This window comes from Mauremys mutica, chromosome 7, assembly GCF_020497125.1.
Source record: "Mauremys mutica isolate MM-2020 ecotype Southern chromosome 7, ASM2049712v1, whole genome shotgun sequence".
Taxonomy (NCBI): Eukaryota; Metazoa; Chordata; order Testudines; family Geoemydidae; genus Mauremys; species Mauremys mutica.
Genome location: NC_059078.1, coordinates 44,427,927 through 44,448,415, shown reverse-complemented (window position 1 = coordinate 44,448,415; position 20,489 = coordinate 44,427,927). Strand labels below are relative to the sequence as shown.

The following is a 20,489-nucleotide window of genomic DNA, read 5'->3' as shown; positions in this document are numbered from 1 at the left end:
AGCACCCTGGTAAGAATCACAGCATGTCCCCTTTTCCCAGTTGGGCATAGTTGGTGTCTCATCTAGCCACTGCTTCTTTAGGATGTTTTCTCTACCTTTCACACTGGTATTTGGCTAATAGGTGTCTAGTAAAATGTCTTAGCTCTGTGTATGAATAGATGAGGATGAGGGAATGTGCGTGAGGGGACAGGTGGGAGAGACTGATTGGACAAATTAAAAAAGAAAAATATTTCACTGAGACAGAAAGAGAGAGAGAGAGAGAGAGAAAGAAGTAAAGAATACAATGGGCAGAGAGAAAATGGAAACTGACAATGAAGACACTCTGGAAAATATACATCATGATTTATTCTAAGATAAAGAAAAAGAGTAGGAAGTGAAGCCAAGAAAGGAAAGAAATAAAGTACTTATTTCAAAAGTCATATTTTAAAAGTTATTAATGAAATAGTTGATTGATAACATGTTACAACTAACCACACTACACAACTGTTTTATTCTTTTAAATTGCAAGGGGAGGGAAAAAAGACACAGGAATTTTTACCCTGATGAGTAAGCTTAATCCTCAGGCTAGTTGAGGCTTGGTAAACTGTCTAAATCCTGTCTTATTTTTATTAAAAAAAAAAAAAAACCCATGTCCAATTTCACAAGAATAGCAAACAAAAACAAAACTCAGATAAAATAAAACTGAGGAAACTGTTTTGGAACAGAGCACTGAGAAGTTTACTAGAAAAATTAGGAAAAAGGGTAATAAAAATAATAAAATAGCCTCCTTTGGTGAGATATATTTTAAAGGTCATGACCAACGTACATGGATTTAGTACAACTTTTTTAGGCTAATGTTAAGGTGCTAAAAAGGCTGATTATGAGAAAAGTAAAACAGGATGACTATATTAAAGACATTTGTTTACATGTTTTATGTTAATATTAACTTATTTGCAAGAGTTTGCAATTGTTTATTATATACTATTAGTAGATTTTTAAAAAATGTTTAAATATGGGCAAGCTGTCATCATATCACTTCAAACACAAAGAGTCCTACTGCTAAAGTTCTAGGTAACCTTAAGAATTCCACCTGGCTATATTAATATAAGACCTAGTATCTTTTGCTATCCTTTTAAGGAACAGCTGTGATTTCAAGTGTTTAAATTGGTGCCAGAAGTTAGAATATGTAAAAGAGGATTGTCTAAGCGTTGTATTTAAGACCAACAGTAAAGCTTAATAAATAAAATAAAATAAAACAAAACATTTTACTAAGAATAAAAGTTAGCTGACCTGTGAACTTGTAACAATCTATTTTTCTCTATTCAACACTAGAAGAGTATCCAGTGTCTTTTCTAATTTAACACTATGATATATAAAACAAGCAACACTTTTCCCAGTTTATAAAGCTTTGATGGACTACAATGCAACAAAAATCAAAATCAAAGCAGGTAAGTTATTTTGGCTTTCCTTCACTTGCCAACTGCACATTTCACCTACACTTCTAGCAACCAGTGACCAGCATTGAGGAAATTGCATGTCATGCTTTGGAAACTATGCAAAATAATCTGGGAACAGCAGTGTCCAGAAAAGTAGCAAAGGAAGTATCATACAGTATCTCCGCAATCGTTCAGTAAATTTTAATAAACTGAAATTGGTACAAGTGAGGTATTAACTCCTACCAGCCAAAGCAGCATCCTCATCACTTTCTGATCCATATTGCAATGCCATGGTTATTGCAGATAAACGATCCCCTTGGACTGATCTTTTGTTACTTTAAAAGTAAAAAGAAAAGCAATGTATATATCAAACTACTGTTTAGTTATGTTCTGTGGACAACTGGTGGAATATGAAGGTCATGTTAGCAGTCCACAGAACCACCACCAGAAGAGCAGACAGGACTAACCCAAGAAAAGACGGAAAGTTAGCAGAGGACAATGGCCCATGATATCATCTATTTTATAAAATGCTCCACCAAGTCAAAAAGTTGGAGAACTACTGAAATAGGGAAGTTAAAGCTTAGTCTACTCAATGCCCTCTGCACTACTCTTAATATTTACCATTCATAATGAAAAACAGTTCAAGATGAACAATTAGAAAGCACCCACCAAGGCATGATTTTCTTGTTACTTTGTGGGAGTGACAAGAGGCCACTGATTGTGTTTAATATACTAGGCCACAGAACACTTGAGTGATGAACAGGGCAGAATACTCCATGTAATCATGACAACATGAGTCTCCTGGAACAGTATTCCAAATGCATCCCTTTTCCTTTAAGGGTTTTCTCCTCCATTTTGCCTTTCCTTGTTCTTTAGTTTTACATTTAAAAAAATTACTTTAAAATTATTCACAAATATTTTTTGAGTTGCAATACATATTTTTGATACTTTTAACATGACTAGTTTTGTAATGAAATATAAGATGCTGTTCTTTGGAACATTTCCAAGGAAATAAATGTTAAATCAATTATGATACAAATTTAACAAAATTTAAGTAAAACTCTAAAAATAATAAAGAACAATTTAGAGTAAATAACCTATTAAACTATGCTATTTGGGAAGGAGGGATTATTAAATCTGATATTTTAATTATTGTGTATCTAGGTCATTAAGCTTGAGAGTTCATTAAAAAAAAACACACTTCAAATTTCAGAAAAAAAGCTTTGACTGTTACATTTCCAAATGACAGCCAGCCAAAATAAATAAATAAAAAATAAACAAATTGGATGGCATCCACACGAAAACAGACAATTTACTTACCGGTAATATTTGTTAGTAGAATTTCTCTCATCACCAACACTGCCTTTACCCTGTGAGGAAGGACCTGTCAGTTTGGAAGCAGCCACATTTGATGGAGTCCTTTAAGAAGAAGAAACAACCCAGAAAAAGAGAGAAAAAGAGAAACTTGCCTTAGACCCAAGAAGAGATGTAACTAGAATGTGGCTCTTTCACAGAGTAATCTTGAAAAGCGCTCAGAGAAGAAACAAAAAATGTTATGTTGCTAAATGTAAAGTGATACACTTAGGTATAAATAATACCCAAGTTAATCATAATGTAAATGATGCTGAATTTGTTTATAAAGGTAAAAGAAAAGTTTCTAGCAATATTGATAGAACCATTATTTAAATGCTCAGTCCTGCATATTGCAGCAATAAAGATGGCTAACAGAATATTGCTAAAAATTGAGAGGTTAACAATACAAAGCCAAGCATATTATGTTATTACTTAATAAAGCATATTAAATGGTGTTGTTGACACCGTTGTACATTCTTCAGATAATATGACCAAAGACAGATAAGTGCACTGCAAAGGGGCAATTTATGATGATGAATGGAATGAAGGATGTGCAACAGGATAGAGTCACAAAATTGGGATTATTCTTGACATAATGATTAGAGTATTTAAATTAGCAAAGAGTTATTATAAAGTTAAGCTTTTTAAAATAAAGAGGAAAAATAGGCTAGAATAATTTAAGGAGATATTTTGCTAAAAATAGTATATAGGTGAAGGACTCCCAGATGAGATGGAAGAATTAAGAAGTCATGTATTTGTAAAAAAAAACCCAAAACACACTAGATGACCATCTAGAGTTGAATAAGTTAAAAGGGATCTGAAACAACAGGTTTGTGCTTGACAGCAGCCAATAGCAGTCTTCAGGGCAGCAGGAAGGTTTGTTTTTTTTTAAATTAAGCTTTTCTCTCCTTCAAATTGACTATGAGGTGTCTGGGGAATTTTATTTTTGTTTAAGAGTGGGGTTTTTTTGGCCTGCTTGAGGCAAAATTTTTTTTAAAAGATATAGAAATCAAGATGAGAGCTGTCAAATTATTCTGGACACAAAGTCAACTTGTGGCCCTACTCAACTACATAAAAGTTTCACAGACAAGGTAAAATATTAAAAGAACCTTACAGAATAAGATAACTAAGGGATAGAGAAGGGGTTGGCAGTACAAGAGAGAGGAATTCAACTAACAAATACTAATATAATTATTCATCAGCCGTCTTTGCACAAAAAGCGTTACTGTTAAGATACGAGCAGTCACAGCCTCAAAATTAAGTACAGTACCCAACCTTGCAAGGTCCTGATTCCCCCTTTACTCCTAATGAAGTCAGCGAATCACCATTTAGGCCCTGATCCTGAAAATGCTTAATCAGAGATGTAGACCTACTGACCTCAGTGGAACTACACACGTGCTAGGTGTTTGCAGTGTCAGGGCCTAAATGAGTATAGTAGACTTTGGAGAGGACACCATCAATTTGTAATCGAGTCCATTTTTTAAAGAAATGTTTAAAAAAGTTTAAAGAATTACTCCTGCACATGAACCCCTCAGCCAATTTGTGTGATTTTACATCACATTTTCTTGTTTTGTGAAGTTTTTCCTCCCTGCTGTTGCTATATGAAAGATTTCTGCAAACAGGGGAAACTGACTGATTAAACAGAAGACACAGTAAAAATTGACTATACACTCAAAGTACTGTCAAAAGCACCAAGTAAATGGTAAAAAGTGTATAGTTTTCTAATCTCTAATTTACACTAATCTTAGGTGTTATTTGTAACAGAAGGTAAAACATTTTAAGACAAATATTTAAGTTAACTGTAAGGCCTTGAATGTAAGGATGTTTGTGGAGTTCTCTATCCTATCACAAAAACAGCTTCAGAAGAGGAGAGATTTATTTCTGAAAAGGATACGTACTCCAATTAGGTCCTTTGCAAAATATCTAAAGAGTTCCCTTTCTGCCAAGGAGGTTAACTCTTGTGCTCATTTGGAAGATGTCACTTAGCTTTTCTGATAAAGAATATATGATTAAATCCTTGCTAGGGTGAATTAGACTCATAGAATATCAGGGTTGGAAGGGACCTCAGGAGGTCATCTAGTCCAACCCCCTGCTCAAAGCAAGCCCAATCCCCAGACAGATTTTTGCCCAGATCCCTAAATGGCCCCCTCAAGGATTGAACTCACAACCCTAGGTTTAGCAGGCCAATGCTCAAACCACTGAGCTATCCCCACCCCCCAGCTTTGAGAAGTGCCAATGATATCAAGTGAAACTTATGAGAGATCTGGATCTCTCTAGATATAGTCTGAGATATGAAACGTGCATAAAATGTCCACACTGATATTTTGAAGAGTGAGGATTTGCGCAGGAGGAAAAAGCTTTTTCCAATTAATGTGATTTCAGGAAGGAAATAACAGGGCCTGAAAAAAAACCTCTCTCTCAACAACTATTTTTTCAAGACCAACCCAGTAGCCCAAATGACGAATACCTGCACTAACCCCTCTCCCACAAGCCATATCCATTTAATTTACATTTCACACCATCACCAAGTCAATTCTGTCCCTATCTGCACATAATTCTGCCGCTTATTGCAATTAAAATAGATTTTCACATACAAAGAGTGTTACTAAATCCTGGGCTTTCTTCCAAATGATTGCTGGGCATCTGAATGAATGAATGAATGAATTTTGGGCCGTTTCCCTGCTCCCTCCCAATAAATATTTTAGGCTCATGCAAAAAATGAATCCTTGGTCCCCCTAATTCTTTGCAGGCCTCCAGGATACATCAGAGGCCCTTGGCCATCCAGCAACTCTTATGAAGAAGGGCACTCTCACCTAGATCCTCTAAATGTATTTGATCTCAGTGGGAGTCACATGCCTAAATATCTTTGAGGACCTGAGCCTCTGCTCCTTGTTCCAGCTTTTCTGTTTTTACTCGTTAAACACATAGAATAGAAGCTGGCTAAAACTTTAGCATTAGAGGCTTCTACAGGCTCTCTATATTTCAGTGCCAAATATAGCTTCTACAGGCTCTCTATATTTCAGTGCCAAATATATCTTAAAAGTAGGAATATATCACCTACATAGTATATTTCAGCGGGTACCTTCAAAAATCTACTTCAGTGGTTTTTAAGATTTAAAGCAACAACAAGCAAGTTAATTTTATCTTGTTTTTGTTTTTGGGGGGCGGGGGCAAAAATTAAGAAACTAAATATCAGTAAATACATGTAAACCAGACCTCAAATAGCACATCTTCTTTATTTTTTTTTTTACTTGCAGTACCTGATTCGAAGACTTGACTTGGCCAGTTCATTATGTTCAATTTCAGCCTTTTTCATATTAAATATTTTTTTAATAGCATTTGCATCCTGTTAATTGAAATAAGAATACTCCATTTTAGAAAAATGAGACTGAGTCAAGGATTTACTCTAATTTTATAGATATAACTATACAGATTTAAAATAGTGGGAAAAGAACAAAAGTTAGGGTTACATATTTTCTTGACAGAGTGCGACTTTGCCCAGTGTCAGAAGTCTATAACAAAATCTAACTTGAAAGGAGATTTTCAATGGTTAAATAAAAGGGAATAAAATGGTGGCTAGTGTCTGTGACACTTCTTTGCAACATCCTTAAAAAAAAAAAATCCACGACTTATGCACGTGCACACACACGCACACACACACCCCCCACAATACATTAGAATGAGTGGGTTTGTTTTTCTTCTCTCCACTGGAAGAAGACTGATGTCATAGCTAGCCTGCCTTAGCATTCTATCTACCTCTACTCTTAAACCAATAGATTTTACCCTTAGAATGTTACATATATGTAGTGCCCTTCATCCCAAAAGTTAAAGATATGCAGGAATCACTTCACCACTGAAGAAGCAGCAAAGAATCCTGTGGCACCTTATAGACTAACAGACGTTTTGCAGCATGAGCTTTCGTGGGTGAATACCCACTTCTTCGGATGCAAGTAGTGGAAATTTCCAGGGGCAGGTATATATAAGCAAGCAAGAAGCAAGCTAGAGATAACGAGGTTAGATCAATCAGGGAGGATGAGGCCCTGTTCTAGCAGTTGAGGTGTGAAAACCAAGGGAGGAGAAACTGGTTCTGTAATTGGCAAGCCATTCACAGTCTTTGTTTAATCCTGAGCTGATGGTGTCAAATTTGCAGATGAACTGGAGCTCAGCAGTTTCTCTTTGAAGTCTGGTCCTAAAGTTTTTTTGCTGCTGGATGGCCACCTTAAGATCTGCTATTGTGTGGCCAGGGAGGTTGAAGTATTCTCCTACAGGTTTTTGTATATTGCCATTCCTAATGTCTGATTTGTGTCCATTTATCCTTTTCCTTAGAGACTGTTCAGTTTGGCCGATGCACATAGCAGAGGGGCATTGCTGGCATATGATGGCATATATTACATTGGTGGACGTGCAGGTGAATGAACCGGTGATGGTGTGGCTGATCTGGTTAGGTCCTGTGATGGTGTTGCTGGTGTAGATATGTGGGCAGAATTGGCATCGAGGTTTGTTGCATGGATTGGTTCCTGAGCTAGAGTTACTATGGTGTGGTGTGCAGTTGCTGGTTGGCAGGTTGTCTGTGGGCGAGGATTGGCCTGCCACCCAAGGCCTGTGAAAGTGTGGGATCATTGTCCAGGAAGGGTTGTAGATCCCCGATGATGCATTGGAGGGGTTTTAGCTGGGGACTGTATGTGATGGCCAGTGGAGTCCTGTTGGTTTCTTTCTTGGGTTTGTCTTGCAGTAGGAGGCTTCTGGGTACACGTCTGGCTCTGCTGATCTGTTTCCTTATTTCCTCGTGTGGGTACTGTAGTCTTGAGAATGCTTGGTGGAGATTTTCTAGGTGTTGGTCTCTGTCTGCGGGGTTAGAGCAGATACGGTTGTACCTCAATGCTTGGCTGTAGACAATGGATCTTGTGGTGTGTCTGGGATGGAAGCTGGAGGCATGAAGGTAGGCATAGCGGTCGGTAGGTTTTCGGTATAGGGTGGTGTTAATGTGGCCATCACTTATTTGCACCGTGGTGTCTAGGAAGTGGACCTCCCGTGTAGATTGGTCCAGGCTGAGGCTGATGGAGGGGTGGAGGCTGTTGAAATCGTGGTGGAATTTTTCCAGAGTCTCCTTCCCATGGGTCCAGATGATGAAGATGTCATCAATGTAGCGTAGGTAGAGAAGGGGCGTGAGTGGACAGGAGCTGAGGAAGCGTTGTTCCAGGTCGGCCATAAAAATATTGGCATATTGTGGGGCCATGCGGGTGCCCATAGCAGTGCCACTGATCTGGAGATATATATTGTCATTAAATTTGAAATAGTTGTGTGTGAGGATAAAGAGACAGAGCTCAGCAACCAGTTGTGCTGTGGCATCATCAGGGATACTGTTCCTGACAGCTTGTATTCCATCAGTGTGTGGGATGTTTGTGTAGAGAGCCTCTACATCCATGGTGGCTAGGATGGTGTTTTCTGGAAGGTCACCAATGCATTGTAGTTTCCTCAGGAAATCAGTGGTGTCATGGAGATAGCTGGGAGTGCTGGTAACATAGGGTAACACCACTGAAATTCATTCACTTTTAGGTACAGGAAGGTAGGTAGGTAGAAAATATGCACACAGCATGCTGGTCAATTGAGAGAGAAAAGGAAGTGGTGAGGAAGAGATAAGTGGGAGTTTTGGCCATATGCATGCATACTCTTACAAAAGATGGAGTAGGATCTTTACTATCCATGCAAAGGAGGCAGAACCTCCATTCTTTCAGGCTTTACATTGCAGACCTCTAAACTGCACAGAATTCAAATGTTCTGTGATAATGAACAGACAGTCAAGTGCCATGATTTGAATCTGTAATGCCAGGAATTCTAGGCATTTCTAACCTAACCAGCAAGACATCCTTTATTCCTATAAGAAACCAGGCTGATTTATGTCCCGTTTGAAATAAAATTGGAAGAGAGAAATGTATAGTTGGCAAACAGAAAAGAACAGTCAACAGGGAAAGAATATGAGTTTCAAACTTCTAAGAGGGAGTTACTAACAATAAAAGGCATAGAAATTAGTTGACAATATCCTTTTTAATATTTCCAGATAAATTAGAAATGCTTTAGAACCTTAACACAAAATACAATTTTAATAATTTAAAAATATGTAATATAATAAATAAAGACTGAACCTTGACTTAATTGTCAAAAAAAATCTGAAAATAACCTTGAATACTTGAGATCCAGGCTCATTATAGGTTTTGGCATTCTTTGCTAAAAGATCTATATCCTTGGCCATTGCATGAATGCTTTTATAACTTCCATTCTGCAGAACAAAAAACAGAGCAGTTTACTCTTTAGATAATAACTGATCCTTTTTATCCTGTCACATGAAGAAAGAAAATGCAAAACACTGGAAAGTAAAAGGTAGTTCACACTGAATAAAGACATTTCTTTATGCAGCATATAAACAAACTTGAAGAACTCATTGGAGAAAAAAAGAAAATAAAATCATAGAGGAGATACAAATATAAAAGTTATTTTCTATGTGACAGGTCCCACGAACTAAATGAACAATGCACTGACTAAAATTATTTTAAGCAAACTTTAAAACACATCATTTGGATTACCATTTTAACTCATCTCTATTCTCCACTTCAAGTTCAGTATGCATTAGCAGATGGTATTTCACAAAATTCTGGAATTAGAGACTAATACTTCATTTTAAAAATTAGATTTGAATAATTTGAGGTAGTATAGATCACCGATTTCTAACTCTAGGAGTTCAGGATAACAGCTAGCTAAAACCAAGTAAGAATAGGAAAGGATGAGTGGGAGAAAGCAAGATGGTAATGAGAATGACACTAATCTAAACTTAAATATCTCAATTTGCCCTGGCCAGAAATGACTACTTTATACTAGTACATGGCCAAGAACTCACAGTAACTGGCATTTCATTCACATCACCAACTAGTGGTTTAAGACACTGAATCTTAAACTGTGACTACTTTTGGCACACTAGTGCAGGACTGACTATAGCCAGTCCTGAACCTCAGAGCAGTATAGTTTTCAGTTTCTTAATTTACTGGTAAAAATTACACTTACTGCTGATCTACATAAACTTTTCCCTTTAAACTTTAAAAAGCTTATTTTTCAAAAATTACAATATACAGCTTATTAACATGATCGTACTGTACCTGTATCCTCTGGGCAATAGTCTTAAGATCTATGGGCTCCTTAATTATTGCATAATAGTCAGGATATTGCTAGGAAACAAAAAATGATACATCTGTGGTTGTACACTGACACACATAATTCACAAGGGAAACACTTAATAAAAATCAGTATTAAATAAACACTTATATTTGATGGCCTATTACCAAAGGCAGCTGAGAAGACAGATTACCACCACAAAACAGTTGAAAGATTATGTACAAATTCAGTATTGATTAAGGTTTATTCTCTTAACCAAAATTGTTTACTTTCTCCATATCATTAAGATATGCATTGCTCACATAACTAATATCGCTTATTAACAACATTTGAAAGGATTTATTTATATAGATTCACCAAATGAGCTAATGATCTCATTCACAGAGTAGATCCCTTACACTAAGATGAAATTCAAACTAAGTGGAGTTACACTCACTCTGAATTGAGCTGTATGACTTCAAAACAAAAGTTAGATTAGTAAAAAGATTATTTTAGGGTTGATCCATAAACACCTTTCCATCAGCAGAAAGCTGCTAAAACAATAAGCAGCCCTTACAGCCAATTAAGAAAAGTGAAATATTTCATCATTCCACCAAAGTGATATGAAAAAAACTATTTCCTCAGAAAGAAGCAATGATTTTATAACATGACCTTTATCTGATAATGCGTAACAACACTGATAGCTATTAGACATTATACACACCCCTCACAGTTTGCTCTCGGAGTTAAAATGTTATAGTACATTATCTGATTAAACTGATAATGGCTTCTTCAGTAAACAGGCATAAGGGGGAAATTTCCACTGAAAAGCAAAATATTATGACTTGGTAGTGCATAAAGTATTTTTATTTATTTTTGTTCACTTGACTGTTAGTCTCACAGTCAGCCCACAGTACTCAGTTAGACCATTTTCCAGATACCAAACAGAGAACACAAATGACTTCATTTCACTACTCACCACTTTAGAGGGAAGCTTCTGAAACAGCTCACTTATGAGACGTCCTGATGGGTTGGTGGCTATGGCTACAGCTTCAAGCAGCTGTTCAAGAATCTCTTTCAAGTAGCTTGGAGAAGACTGGTACAGGAAATGAAGTTACAAAAAGCTTTGATGAGAAAGATTTCAATTTTATAAAAGCTTCTAATGGCCCCTGTAAAATATTTCAGTGTAAATGTATAAACATTCTTTTTCAAGGAAAATAGGATGAAAACAGCAGCTATAAAGATGTGTGCAACTTTTCAAGACATAGTACTATGGTTATGCATTTAGTAAGGCATGTGAATAAGTCTGAATGTCACATACACATTTTGTGCACAGAACTGTTTTTCAAAGTTAAATAAAAATATGCCTTGTAATGTCATGCAGTACTAACGGAGATTTGCAGTCATAGCTCTAGCCTAAGTCGCTGGTTTAAGGCCACACAAAGAACAAGTCTGAGAATAACACCCTGGTGTTGACCATACGGGTGTCTCATCTGAAAGTGGTCTCATCTGGCACCGGGCCTCAGATCATATACAATAGTTATATCACTGATCATCTCGTAAATATTTATTTCTTAAGAGTTCACTAATATATGCACAAACATATGCAAAGGTATAAATACTTACATAGAGAGTACTGAACCCATTACCATTTTCTATGTATGTGTAAGAACCCTTAAACAGTATATCAGAACATAATCTAGTGACTTAATTTATATGTACGCATGTCCCATAACCTGTTTTGGCCCAGCTTAATAACCACACATCAACCGATGTCCCTCCATAAATGGAGGTTAACCCTATTCTGAAAGCCCAGTTTTCACACACCTCTTAATTTCACAAGCAAACTGTAAATGCAGTGCTTCCTACTTACTACTTCAGATATTGCCCCTTGATTGTCATGCCCTTCATCCTCTTCCTCCTCCTCCTCAGCATCACCTTTCTGAACAAACTCATTCTTTGTGCGCATATACAAATCCCACAGTTTGCAGGCAGCTTTATATTCAGGAGAATCTGGCTGTGAGAATGAACCAAACAGCACAACATTATTGCTATCTGTTATTTTAAAAGTGTTCTTAAAATTCTGAGCATTCTGAAGTGAAATATATTAAATAATAGAAAACACAGCAATTACTGGCTGTGTAAATCTTCAACACAGTGATGTCAGGAATGGTATTATGAATTAAAATAGATACCTAATGTTCTTAAGTGTGGTGGAGGCTAAGTTACCCTAGATTGGCAGTAAAGTTTTGGATTTCTTTTATCCCATCTCTGCCACAAGATATTGATACTTTCAATGCAAGAAATACAGGAAAACAATTTATTTTTTAAGATTCTGAAACATATTTTTTACTTTTTCATTAAATTTTAGGAAAAATGCTAACAAAATGATTTAAAGATAACCTTAATAAAACCCATTAACATCTAAAGTATACCATTCATATCAGGGGCAGCAGAACCAGGGGGATGAGGGGAGCTAGTGCTGATCTATGTCCCCAGTTTCCCCCCCACATCACACTCAGCTCTCTAACCCTGAGCCTCGGCTTGAGCTGTCTCTGACTGAGCGCTGCCCCTGACACAAGCAACCTCTGACTGAGTCTCAGTCTCAGTCGGAACCAGAGTGATTGGGCCAGAAGAAGCTATCCCCAGAAAGAGAGACACCCCAACTTCCCTATTCTGCCTTGATACTCGCCCTCTTCCCCTCCCCCATTCAAAGTGAGCATCGATCACCTTTGATTTATATAAGTGCAAAACTACTGCTTTTTTAAACAGAGTATAATACTGCAGAGATTCCAAATGAGTGTCCTGCACACCACTGCTAGTTAGCAAACCACTTGTTTACCGGTGATCTTAGCTCTCCTGCTTGTTTCCAGCTGAGAGAAAGAATTGATGGAAGTGAGAGATGAAATCATCCCACTACTTTTGCTCTTTTCTTTCAAAAAACAAAAATTATATATTTGTTTTTCTATATTTAACTTGATCGAATCATTCAGAATGACCAATTCACTAAATGGGAAGTGTATTGATAAAATACTTTAAATCTGTTCATCCTTTACTTGCCGGCTCAGTACTGAGTTCAGGATTCTACTTGTGCTCTTTAATGTTTTTCCCAAAGAAAAACACACATCACATGAGACACCTAAAAAGACATACTTTCCTAATATTTTTCCATGGAAGAAATTGCTGTAGTTGAGCAGGGATGCTACGTGATTATGAAAGAGAGAGGAGGAGGCATATGAGGTAATCTCTGTTTTAAAAGATCTGGTCCACACTACAGAAAAGTTTTGGAACCACTGTAGTACTGGAACAGATATATATTACCATAATTGTCTCTTACATATGAAACTGGCTGTAGCTTCTAAAAGCACACAGACCTGCTATTGTCAGAATATATGAATTTGGGCCTTTATATGAAGCTTCCTCACCTTATAGTAAGCCTTTGCATTGTTAAATAGTAGTTGAAAGTCAGCAGTCAGTAGGTTCACATCATCATACTCCTCCATTTTTAGTTTCTGTTGGATTTTCATTAAATCAATAGGCTGAGAAACTACTTCATAGTAGTCTGGCTGATTTCTGTTGTAACAAGAAGTAAAGACATTAGAGTTTGAGCACTGAAAGCGAACCCTACAGTATTTAACTTTGCACAAATTTAAGACTAATGCAGAAATGTTTATAGTATGTTTTTGCTACAACTTAAATAGCTCAAATTTACAAACAACCTTAATATAAATGAATTAGCACATATTTTAAAATTTATCTTATATCTATAAAAAAATTACAGGCAGAAATAGTCTATCACTTCACCTACTCCATTCCCAAAAGTCAGTTTTGGGTTGTTCCCTAGGATATATTTTTAGTATTTTACTCCTCCACCTTTGGAGACAATTTTACAGTCAAACAGATCTCAACGTTAGGAAGGCTTTATATTCTATGTTTCTGCCCGAACACAGGCACCTGTGTCACAGTTGTTCAAAGCGGCATGCTATCAAATATACAGATCAAAAGACTAATGCAAGCTTGTTGCATATTTAATGCACAAGTTTTGCAACTTTTACACAGATGAGCTATTTCTCAAAATCCATTTGTTCCAGGACTAGCTCTCGTACCTAAGATTGTTGCCAATCAAAGCCATCTCCTCACCTTCGTTTTGGTGCCCTAATGAAAAGCTCACATAAGAGCCTGCCCTGTTCATCTTTGTAATCTCTGATTGTGTTGTACAGTTCATGGCACACAGCAATCTAAAAGGCAAGAACAATCCAGTAAAACAATGGAAATGCCAAGGAGGCAACAAATTTAGGGTATGTCTGCACTTGAAATGCTACAGTGTAGACACTACCTATGCCAACAGGAGAAGTTCTCCTGTCAACATAGGTAATCCACTTCCCCGAGAAACAGTAGTTAGGCCAATGAAGAATTCTGTCTGCACAGGGGCTTAGGTCGGCATAGCTACGTCTCTCAGGGGTGTGGATTTATGCCCAAGCCTTGGTTAGAGTAGGAAAGTGGGGGGAGAGGAGCATCACACCATAAGTTGCTCTATAGTAGGGTATTAAACACCCAGCCTATTTGATGTATTAATATAGTACCAGGGCATACCCAGATTTGTGTGTTTTTTCTTTATTAAAAGGAGTTTTCTAGCCCTCGTGGTTGCAAAGGAAACTTTCCAAATGTAAACCAACACAATGTTGACAACAGACTCAAGAAGACACCAAAAACAATAAATAAGGAAATGTAGACTCCAATGTTTCACAGTTCATCTCTCTTAGGCTAACTAATGCCTAAGGATGGCACTTCAAATGTTAGCATTTACTATTTCTTTGCTGACCATTTTAGCAGATGGAAGGAGGATAGGGAGGAAGTGAAAGCCATAAGGTATAGAAATCATGAACTGCTACAAGGAAGCAGATGCAATGGGAAGATAAGACGAGAAATACAAAGACGGTGAAGAAAAAAGAAAAGCAGCTAAAGGACAATGAGTAAGGAAGAGAAAAAGGACATCAATTGGGATGGTCCTAAAGATGAACATATTTTCATGGGCCATGGAGGAATAAGGTACTGAACAAATAATAGAACTTTAGGTACTACATGGAAAGGCAATATTCTACCTTTTGCTCTTTGTACAAATCTTGTATTGACATCAGTGGGAGAACTAATGGACTGAAGGAGATACGTAGTCCTAAATTTATGCCCCAGCCCACACACCATAATTAAAAATGTAACTCAGACATCTCCACAGAATGAGTTTGATATCCCTGCTCTACAGCCAGTGTAGAATCAGTGCTGCTGGGCTCAGGAGGAAGTCGTAACTTGCCCACGTCATTCAAAATTGGAGCTCAGGCCAGGAAAGTGCACAATATAGCAAAGGAAACAGAAGCTGTTCCTCAGGGTTCCCTACAAATGTAGAACACCGTCCCATGGGGGAAAGCCTGGAAGAAGACTTTGCAACTCCAGAAAACATCCATAGAACACTATGTTGTACCCTTATCTTAAATAGTCTCACTATTACATATATATATATATATATATATATATATATATATAGCAAATGTTTGCTTATAGCAATTTCAAAAGGTATTCCACATTTGGATTTATGCAATAAAACAAAACGGGTATATATTACAATGGTACTTACAGGATCTACAGTTGGGAGATTTGAAAGTCTCCTCCTTTTCCGGCTTGGGCCTGGTATATTTGTTGAATGGTGACCATCATCAAAATCTCCCCCACTGATGCTGCTGGAAGGAGAAGTAGCTCTTCGTCTCTTGGAACCCATGGAATCCAACTTCTTCTATAATAAAGAAAGATGTTCTTAAACTTATGGCTTTGCATCCAATCTCTCTGATGAGAGTGAGCATTAAACTTGCAGTTCTTTAGGGTGTATGTATTCAAGATGGTTCACTGAGATTTAGTTATGTATTATTACCTCATGAAATCATATAGCTAAAACACTGCTTATGTCTTTGATAGTTTACCCGGTAATCCAATCTATCCTCGAGTTTTATACTGCCATGCATCACCATAACATCAGAGTGCCTTGGACTCTTATAGGGTGATGAAAATGTATCTAACAACACTTACCAGTATGCTTTCTTAAATCACCCATCAATGCTTGTGACTTGTCATTCTATACATGATAATAAAATAAGAACTTTTGTCATAGCAGATGAACTAGTTCAAACAAGAGATCATTTGGTGATTCTGACTGACAAGTACTCCATCCCACATCCAAAAGCAAAAAACAAACAACACTGTTGATGTAATTAAGAGTCTGCACTGACAAGTAAAAATCACAACTACTGCTTAATATCTAGCCCTGGGATCACACCAAAAGTGGTTTGGGCTGTAACCCAGTTACATTTTGTTATGTTCTCAAGCCCTCCCATTCTCTCTCCAATGCTAAAATCAGTGTGGATTGGATAGCTCAAATAACTGGCAATATAAGAGTGTCTGTCTCCTCTTGGCCTCAGGTTTGAATTTACTAAAGTAAATAGTGACTGAAATTAATAACCATCCAACAACTACTGAGTGGTTTATGAAACAAGCTGGCGGACCTAGCTCAATTTCTAGTGGCAAGAAATCAGTATCACAAAGACTTCTCTCTACTGGCACTATTGTTGGGAGTCTCAAAGACTAAAGACTGAATGGGTACAGACTAAAGCCTCCCCAGATCTCCTCCCATTTTCTAATAGAATCAAGGCATTTTTTCTTGTATGTGTTGTTTTTAAATGGTGCAGCAGCCTGGCATGCAACTACCTTAGGGTATCTTTTTAATATTCTAGGAACAGAATTAATTACCAGCAAACACTTAAATAAGTTGAATTAATGAGGGGGGATTCATTATAGCCAGGATTAAAAAAAAAGTCAAGGTAGGGGAGAGGGGAGAATGATGCATATATGATCAATAATGTACCAGATTTACCAGAGTACAACCAGCACCTCGAAAAGCCAATCTCCTCATAGTGTCTGTTGACCAAGTTAAGATACTGGGAGAAGGTAAGACTCTACAAGTGTCAATTCAGCAATGGTGTTAGTACAGTCTAAACTGAAAGAGAAGAAAAAGGAGGGAAAAATAGAGGGGAAGGGTGAAAAGGAGAGAGCAGATAGACAGAATTCAAGAAAAATAGTGAGGAAAGAGGAAAGGTAGGGGAGGAGAGGAACACAGATTAGTATTTTTTGGATTTGTTCTTAACAAAAACAAACTTCCACATAGAGTATTTTTTCTGCACAGAAAATAAGACATTTTTCTGGATTTTTTTAAACAAACGGTTTGCTTTTTCCTAAAGGCCCTGCTGACACATCACAGATTTTACTGCCAGTCTGAATGTAAAAGAAGAGACGAGAACTGCAACACTGTAAACTGATGGGAGTGGAGAAGCAGCACAGTGAATGTATAAATAAAAAAAAGTTACATTCTCAAAAAAGTAATAAGATTCTTTAGCAATGGCCCACATCATCAAGAAACATCTTCAGAGGAGTTTTATGGCTCTCTTTACTGAACAGTAGCCTTCCTTACTAAACATTTAGCCCCTGTTCATAAAACTTCAGCCACGTACCCTATTGCATGGTAAAGTTTATCAATATAAGACTGTGCAACAAATACATCAGTTTGCTTGATGAAAAACATTTCTATCAAAACCAAGCTTGTATATCAACCAGGATATAAAATATAAAGCTGAATTTTGTTGACAAAATAGCTATATCTTATCAATGCCAGTTTCTCTTTTAAGACTGATTTTCTAACAAATCCCATCCACATATACAGAACTGTATATAAAAAAAAACAAAAACAGAAAATAAAATTAGTCTTACCTATCTGGTATGCACTATTTTACTGTTTGGAACCAGAACCAAAAGACATGGAAGACAACTTGTTAACCCAGGGATCGGCAACCTTTGGCCCGCGGCCCACCAGGGTAAGCACTCTGGCAGGCCGGGCCGGTTTGTTTAACTGCCGCGTTGGCAGGTTCAGCCGATAGTGGCTCCCACTGGCCGCAGTTCGCTGCTCCAGGCCAATGGGGGTGGCAGGAAGCCCTGGAGCGGCGAACCGCAGCCAGAGGGAGCAGCGATCGGCTGAACCTGCGGACGCGGCAGGTAAACAAACTGGCCCGGCCCGCCAGGGTGCTTACCCTGGCGAGCCACGTGCCAAAGGTTGCTGATCCCTGTGTTAACCCAATGACAAATTTTTCCTATGTATTTTTACACTGCACATGCTCTTACAGAGAAAGTTTAAGAGCATATTAAGTTTCAATCGGTACTTCATTTAAGGACTTCAGAGCTTTATCTCCCTGTACAACTTAGGTATATGTAAAACCTATACAAAGGTTTGGACACCATCATGTACCCAAATTCAGTAAGAATCATCCATAAGATATTTGGCAGCTAGAAAACAATACCGAATAGCTGCCACAAAACTGGTAACATTTCAGAGCCTGAACTGCATTAAAGATTCTCTGGATCGCTACGTCTTTGTACAATAATCAAATTATTGATCTCAAAACAATACCTTATATTTAGTTGAGAAAGTGTAGAAAATATTGCTCTCTTCTTAATGGAACTGATGTCTCATGGTGCCTTCTGGGGTACCAACAATCTCCCTACCTACAAACACTTTCACTCCTTGTGTGAAGTAGAGAAGGTCTTGAGAGCTATTCAGACAATTCCCACAGGACCTGAGAACACTGTTTCTGCAGCACTTGCATGAGAAATTGTTTTACATCTTGAACACTTTCCATAACCTTTACAGCCACTCTTTAAAAGTCAGATCTCTTATAATACCTTCTTCTACAGCTACTCACTGACAGACCTCTCTTGTGACTCCTAAAACATGACAGGTTACTCACTACCACATCTCCTGAGGATATGTCAATAAACATTTTTCTCTTATAATCTATTAAGGACCCATCAACATAGTATAATGTCTAAACTCCTTGAAAGAGTCGAGGTTTTACACATATTCAAGACAATTTACTTAAAACAAGTCAATTGGGTTTTAACAAGCATTTACCTTTCTGCGTCCCTTTAAAAATAACCAACCAGGAAAGATACACAGGTGTCAAGAAAAACTAATTGTTTGCACTATGGGTATCCTCCACATGTCTGTAGAAATATTTCTCAGATAATTGGCAAATGTCACAAAATGACTGAAAGATTTAGGATATATTTTGTCTATAGGATTACTGATAAATAAATCCTGAAACTGGCCTGAAACATATGAGGAAAAGGGGATGGAGGGAATAATGAACTGTAAAAGGATAAAGTTAGCAAAGTTAAATGCACATGTTTATCTCTTCATTAATCTTTGAAGGGGTAATAGACAAGGGACAGATAATGTGACTGTTTATTTGATTAACTACTGGGTGTAATACAGGCCTGCTTCTAGTTTAAATATTACTAAATGGTACGCAGAAATATATTTTCTAGCAAATTTTGTGAGGCTCTTTTGGTAAGAAAGGGAGGACTGGGTCTATTTATGGCCCTATAAATATAATAAAATATTTGTGTATAGATATATACACATCTTCAAGTATTGTACAATCATTAACTATGCACCCAGTACTTTACAGGTGGAAAAACTGAGGAAGAGCGTATATATTACATCATTTGCTTTCTATATTTTGATTGGTAAAAATGTCATGCTTACGGATTTGTCTATCATTCCTACCTACCCTGAGGTGTGCTCCACCCTCTTAGCTGCAAATTCCCTGTGACAGAAACAGTCTTTTGTCCCTTTCTTAGGAAAGGCTGAAAGAATTAGGCATATTTAGTCTAGAGAAAACATGGGTGAGGGGGTGTCATGATCACAGTCTTCAAATATGTAAAGGGTTGTTATAAAGAGAACTGTGATCAATTGTTCTCCATGTCCACTGAGGGCAGGACAAGAAGTAATCAGCTTAGTTTGCAGCAAGGGAGATTTAAGTTAGATATTAGGAAAACCTTTCTACTGATAAAGTTAGTCAAGCACTGGAAAAAGTTACCAAGGGAGGCTGTGGAATCACCATCACTGGAGGTTTTTAAGAACAGGTTGGACAAGCTTGGGGGACCATGCTCCTCGACTGGAGAACCTAGGTGCTATGAATAAAATATGAGTAATGTACCCAAGGTCAGAGTTAGGGCCTGGGAATCAGGACTCCTTGTATCTGTTCCCAGCTCCAACAGCGACTCGATGAGTTGATTGCTTTGACAAGCCGCTTCCCCACTCCGTGCCTCAGTTTCCCCAGATGTGAAAGAGGGCTAACACCACCAGCCTCACCGAGGGAGGATCAGTGCCCCTGGAGGCGAGGCGAAGGGGAGCTGGTGCCTCGGGGGAGGGGGGGAGGCAGGGATGCAGGTGGGAACAGGGGATCGGCTCCCACGCCGCCGGAAGGGTCCGGGGCGGGCCCCGGGCAGGGCACCCCCACGCCGGGGGCGCGTCTCCCCACTAGGAGCGCAGCGGCCACACAAAGGGAAGCGGCGGCCTCCTGGCTCCCGCAGCCCGGCTGCCCGCTCCGAACCGCCGGGCCGGCAGCCAGCGCTTACCCAGCCGGCCCCGCTCCGCCTCCGACGGCCGCGCTCGCCCCCCGCCGCCCGCGCCGCCGCCACCGC

At 38.2% G+C, this 20,489-nt stretch overlaps 1 protein-coding gene across 2 annotated transcripts in view; it reads right to left on the bottom strand.

The window, feature by feature from the left end:
- Nucleotides 1-20,460, bottom strand: part of PBRM1 (polybromo 1) — a 92,309-nt gene extending 71,849 nt beyond the window's left edge. For both annotated transcript variants that reach the window (XM_045023625.1, XM_045023626.1), the window contains exons 1-11: nucleotides 20,424-20,460; nucleotides 15,541-15,696; nucleotides 14,052-14,149; nucleotides 13,337-13,484; nucleotides 11,785-11,928; nucleotides 10,891-11,007; nucleotides 9,917-9,985; nucleotides 8,947-9,045; nucleotides 6,029-6,114; nucleotides 2,736-2,834; nucleotides 1,659-1,750 (exon numbers count right to left, since the gene is read on the bottom strand). In XM_045023625.1, the coding sequence (XP_044879560.1) occupies nucleotides 1,659-1,750; nucleotides 2,736-2,834; nucleotides 6,029-6,114; nucleotides 8,947-9,045; nucleotides 9,917-9,985; nucleotides 10,891-11,007; nucleotides 11,785-11,928; nucleotides 13,337-13,484; nucleotides 14,052-14,149; nucleotides 15,541-15,681 (1,093 nt within the window). In that variant the 5' untranslated portion in view covers nucleotides 15,682-15,696; nucleotides 20,424-20,460. The remainder of the gene's footprint in view (nucleotides 1-1,658; nucleotides 1,751-2,735; nucleotides 2,835-6,028; nucleotides 6,115-8,946; nucleotides 9,046-9,916; nucleotides 9,986-10,890; nucleotides 11,008-11,784; nucleotides 11,929-13,336; nucleotides 13,485-14,051; nucleotides 14,150-15,540; nucleotides 15,697-20,423) is intronic.
- Nucleotides 20,461-20,489: the final 29 nt, after the last annotated feature.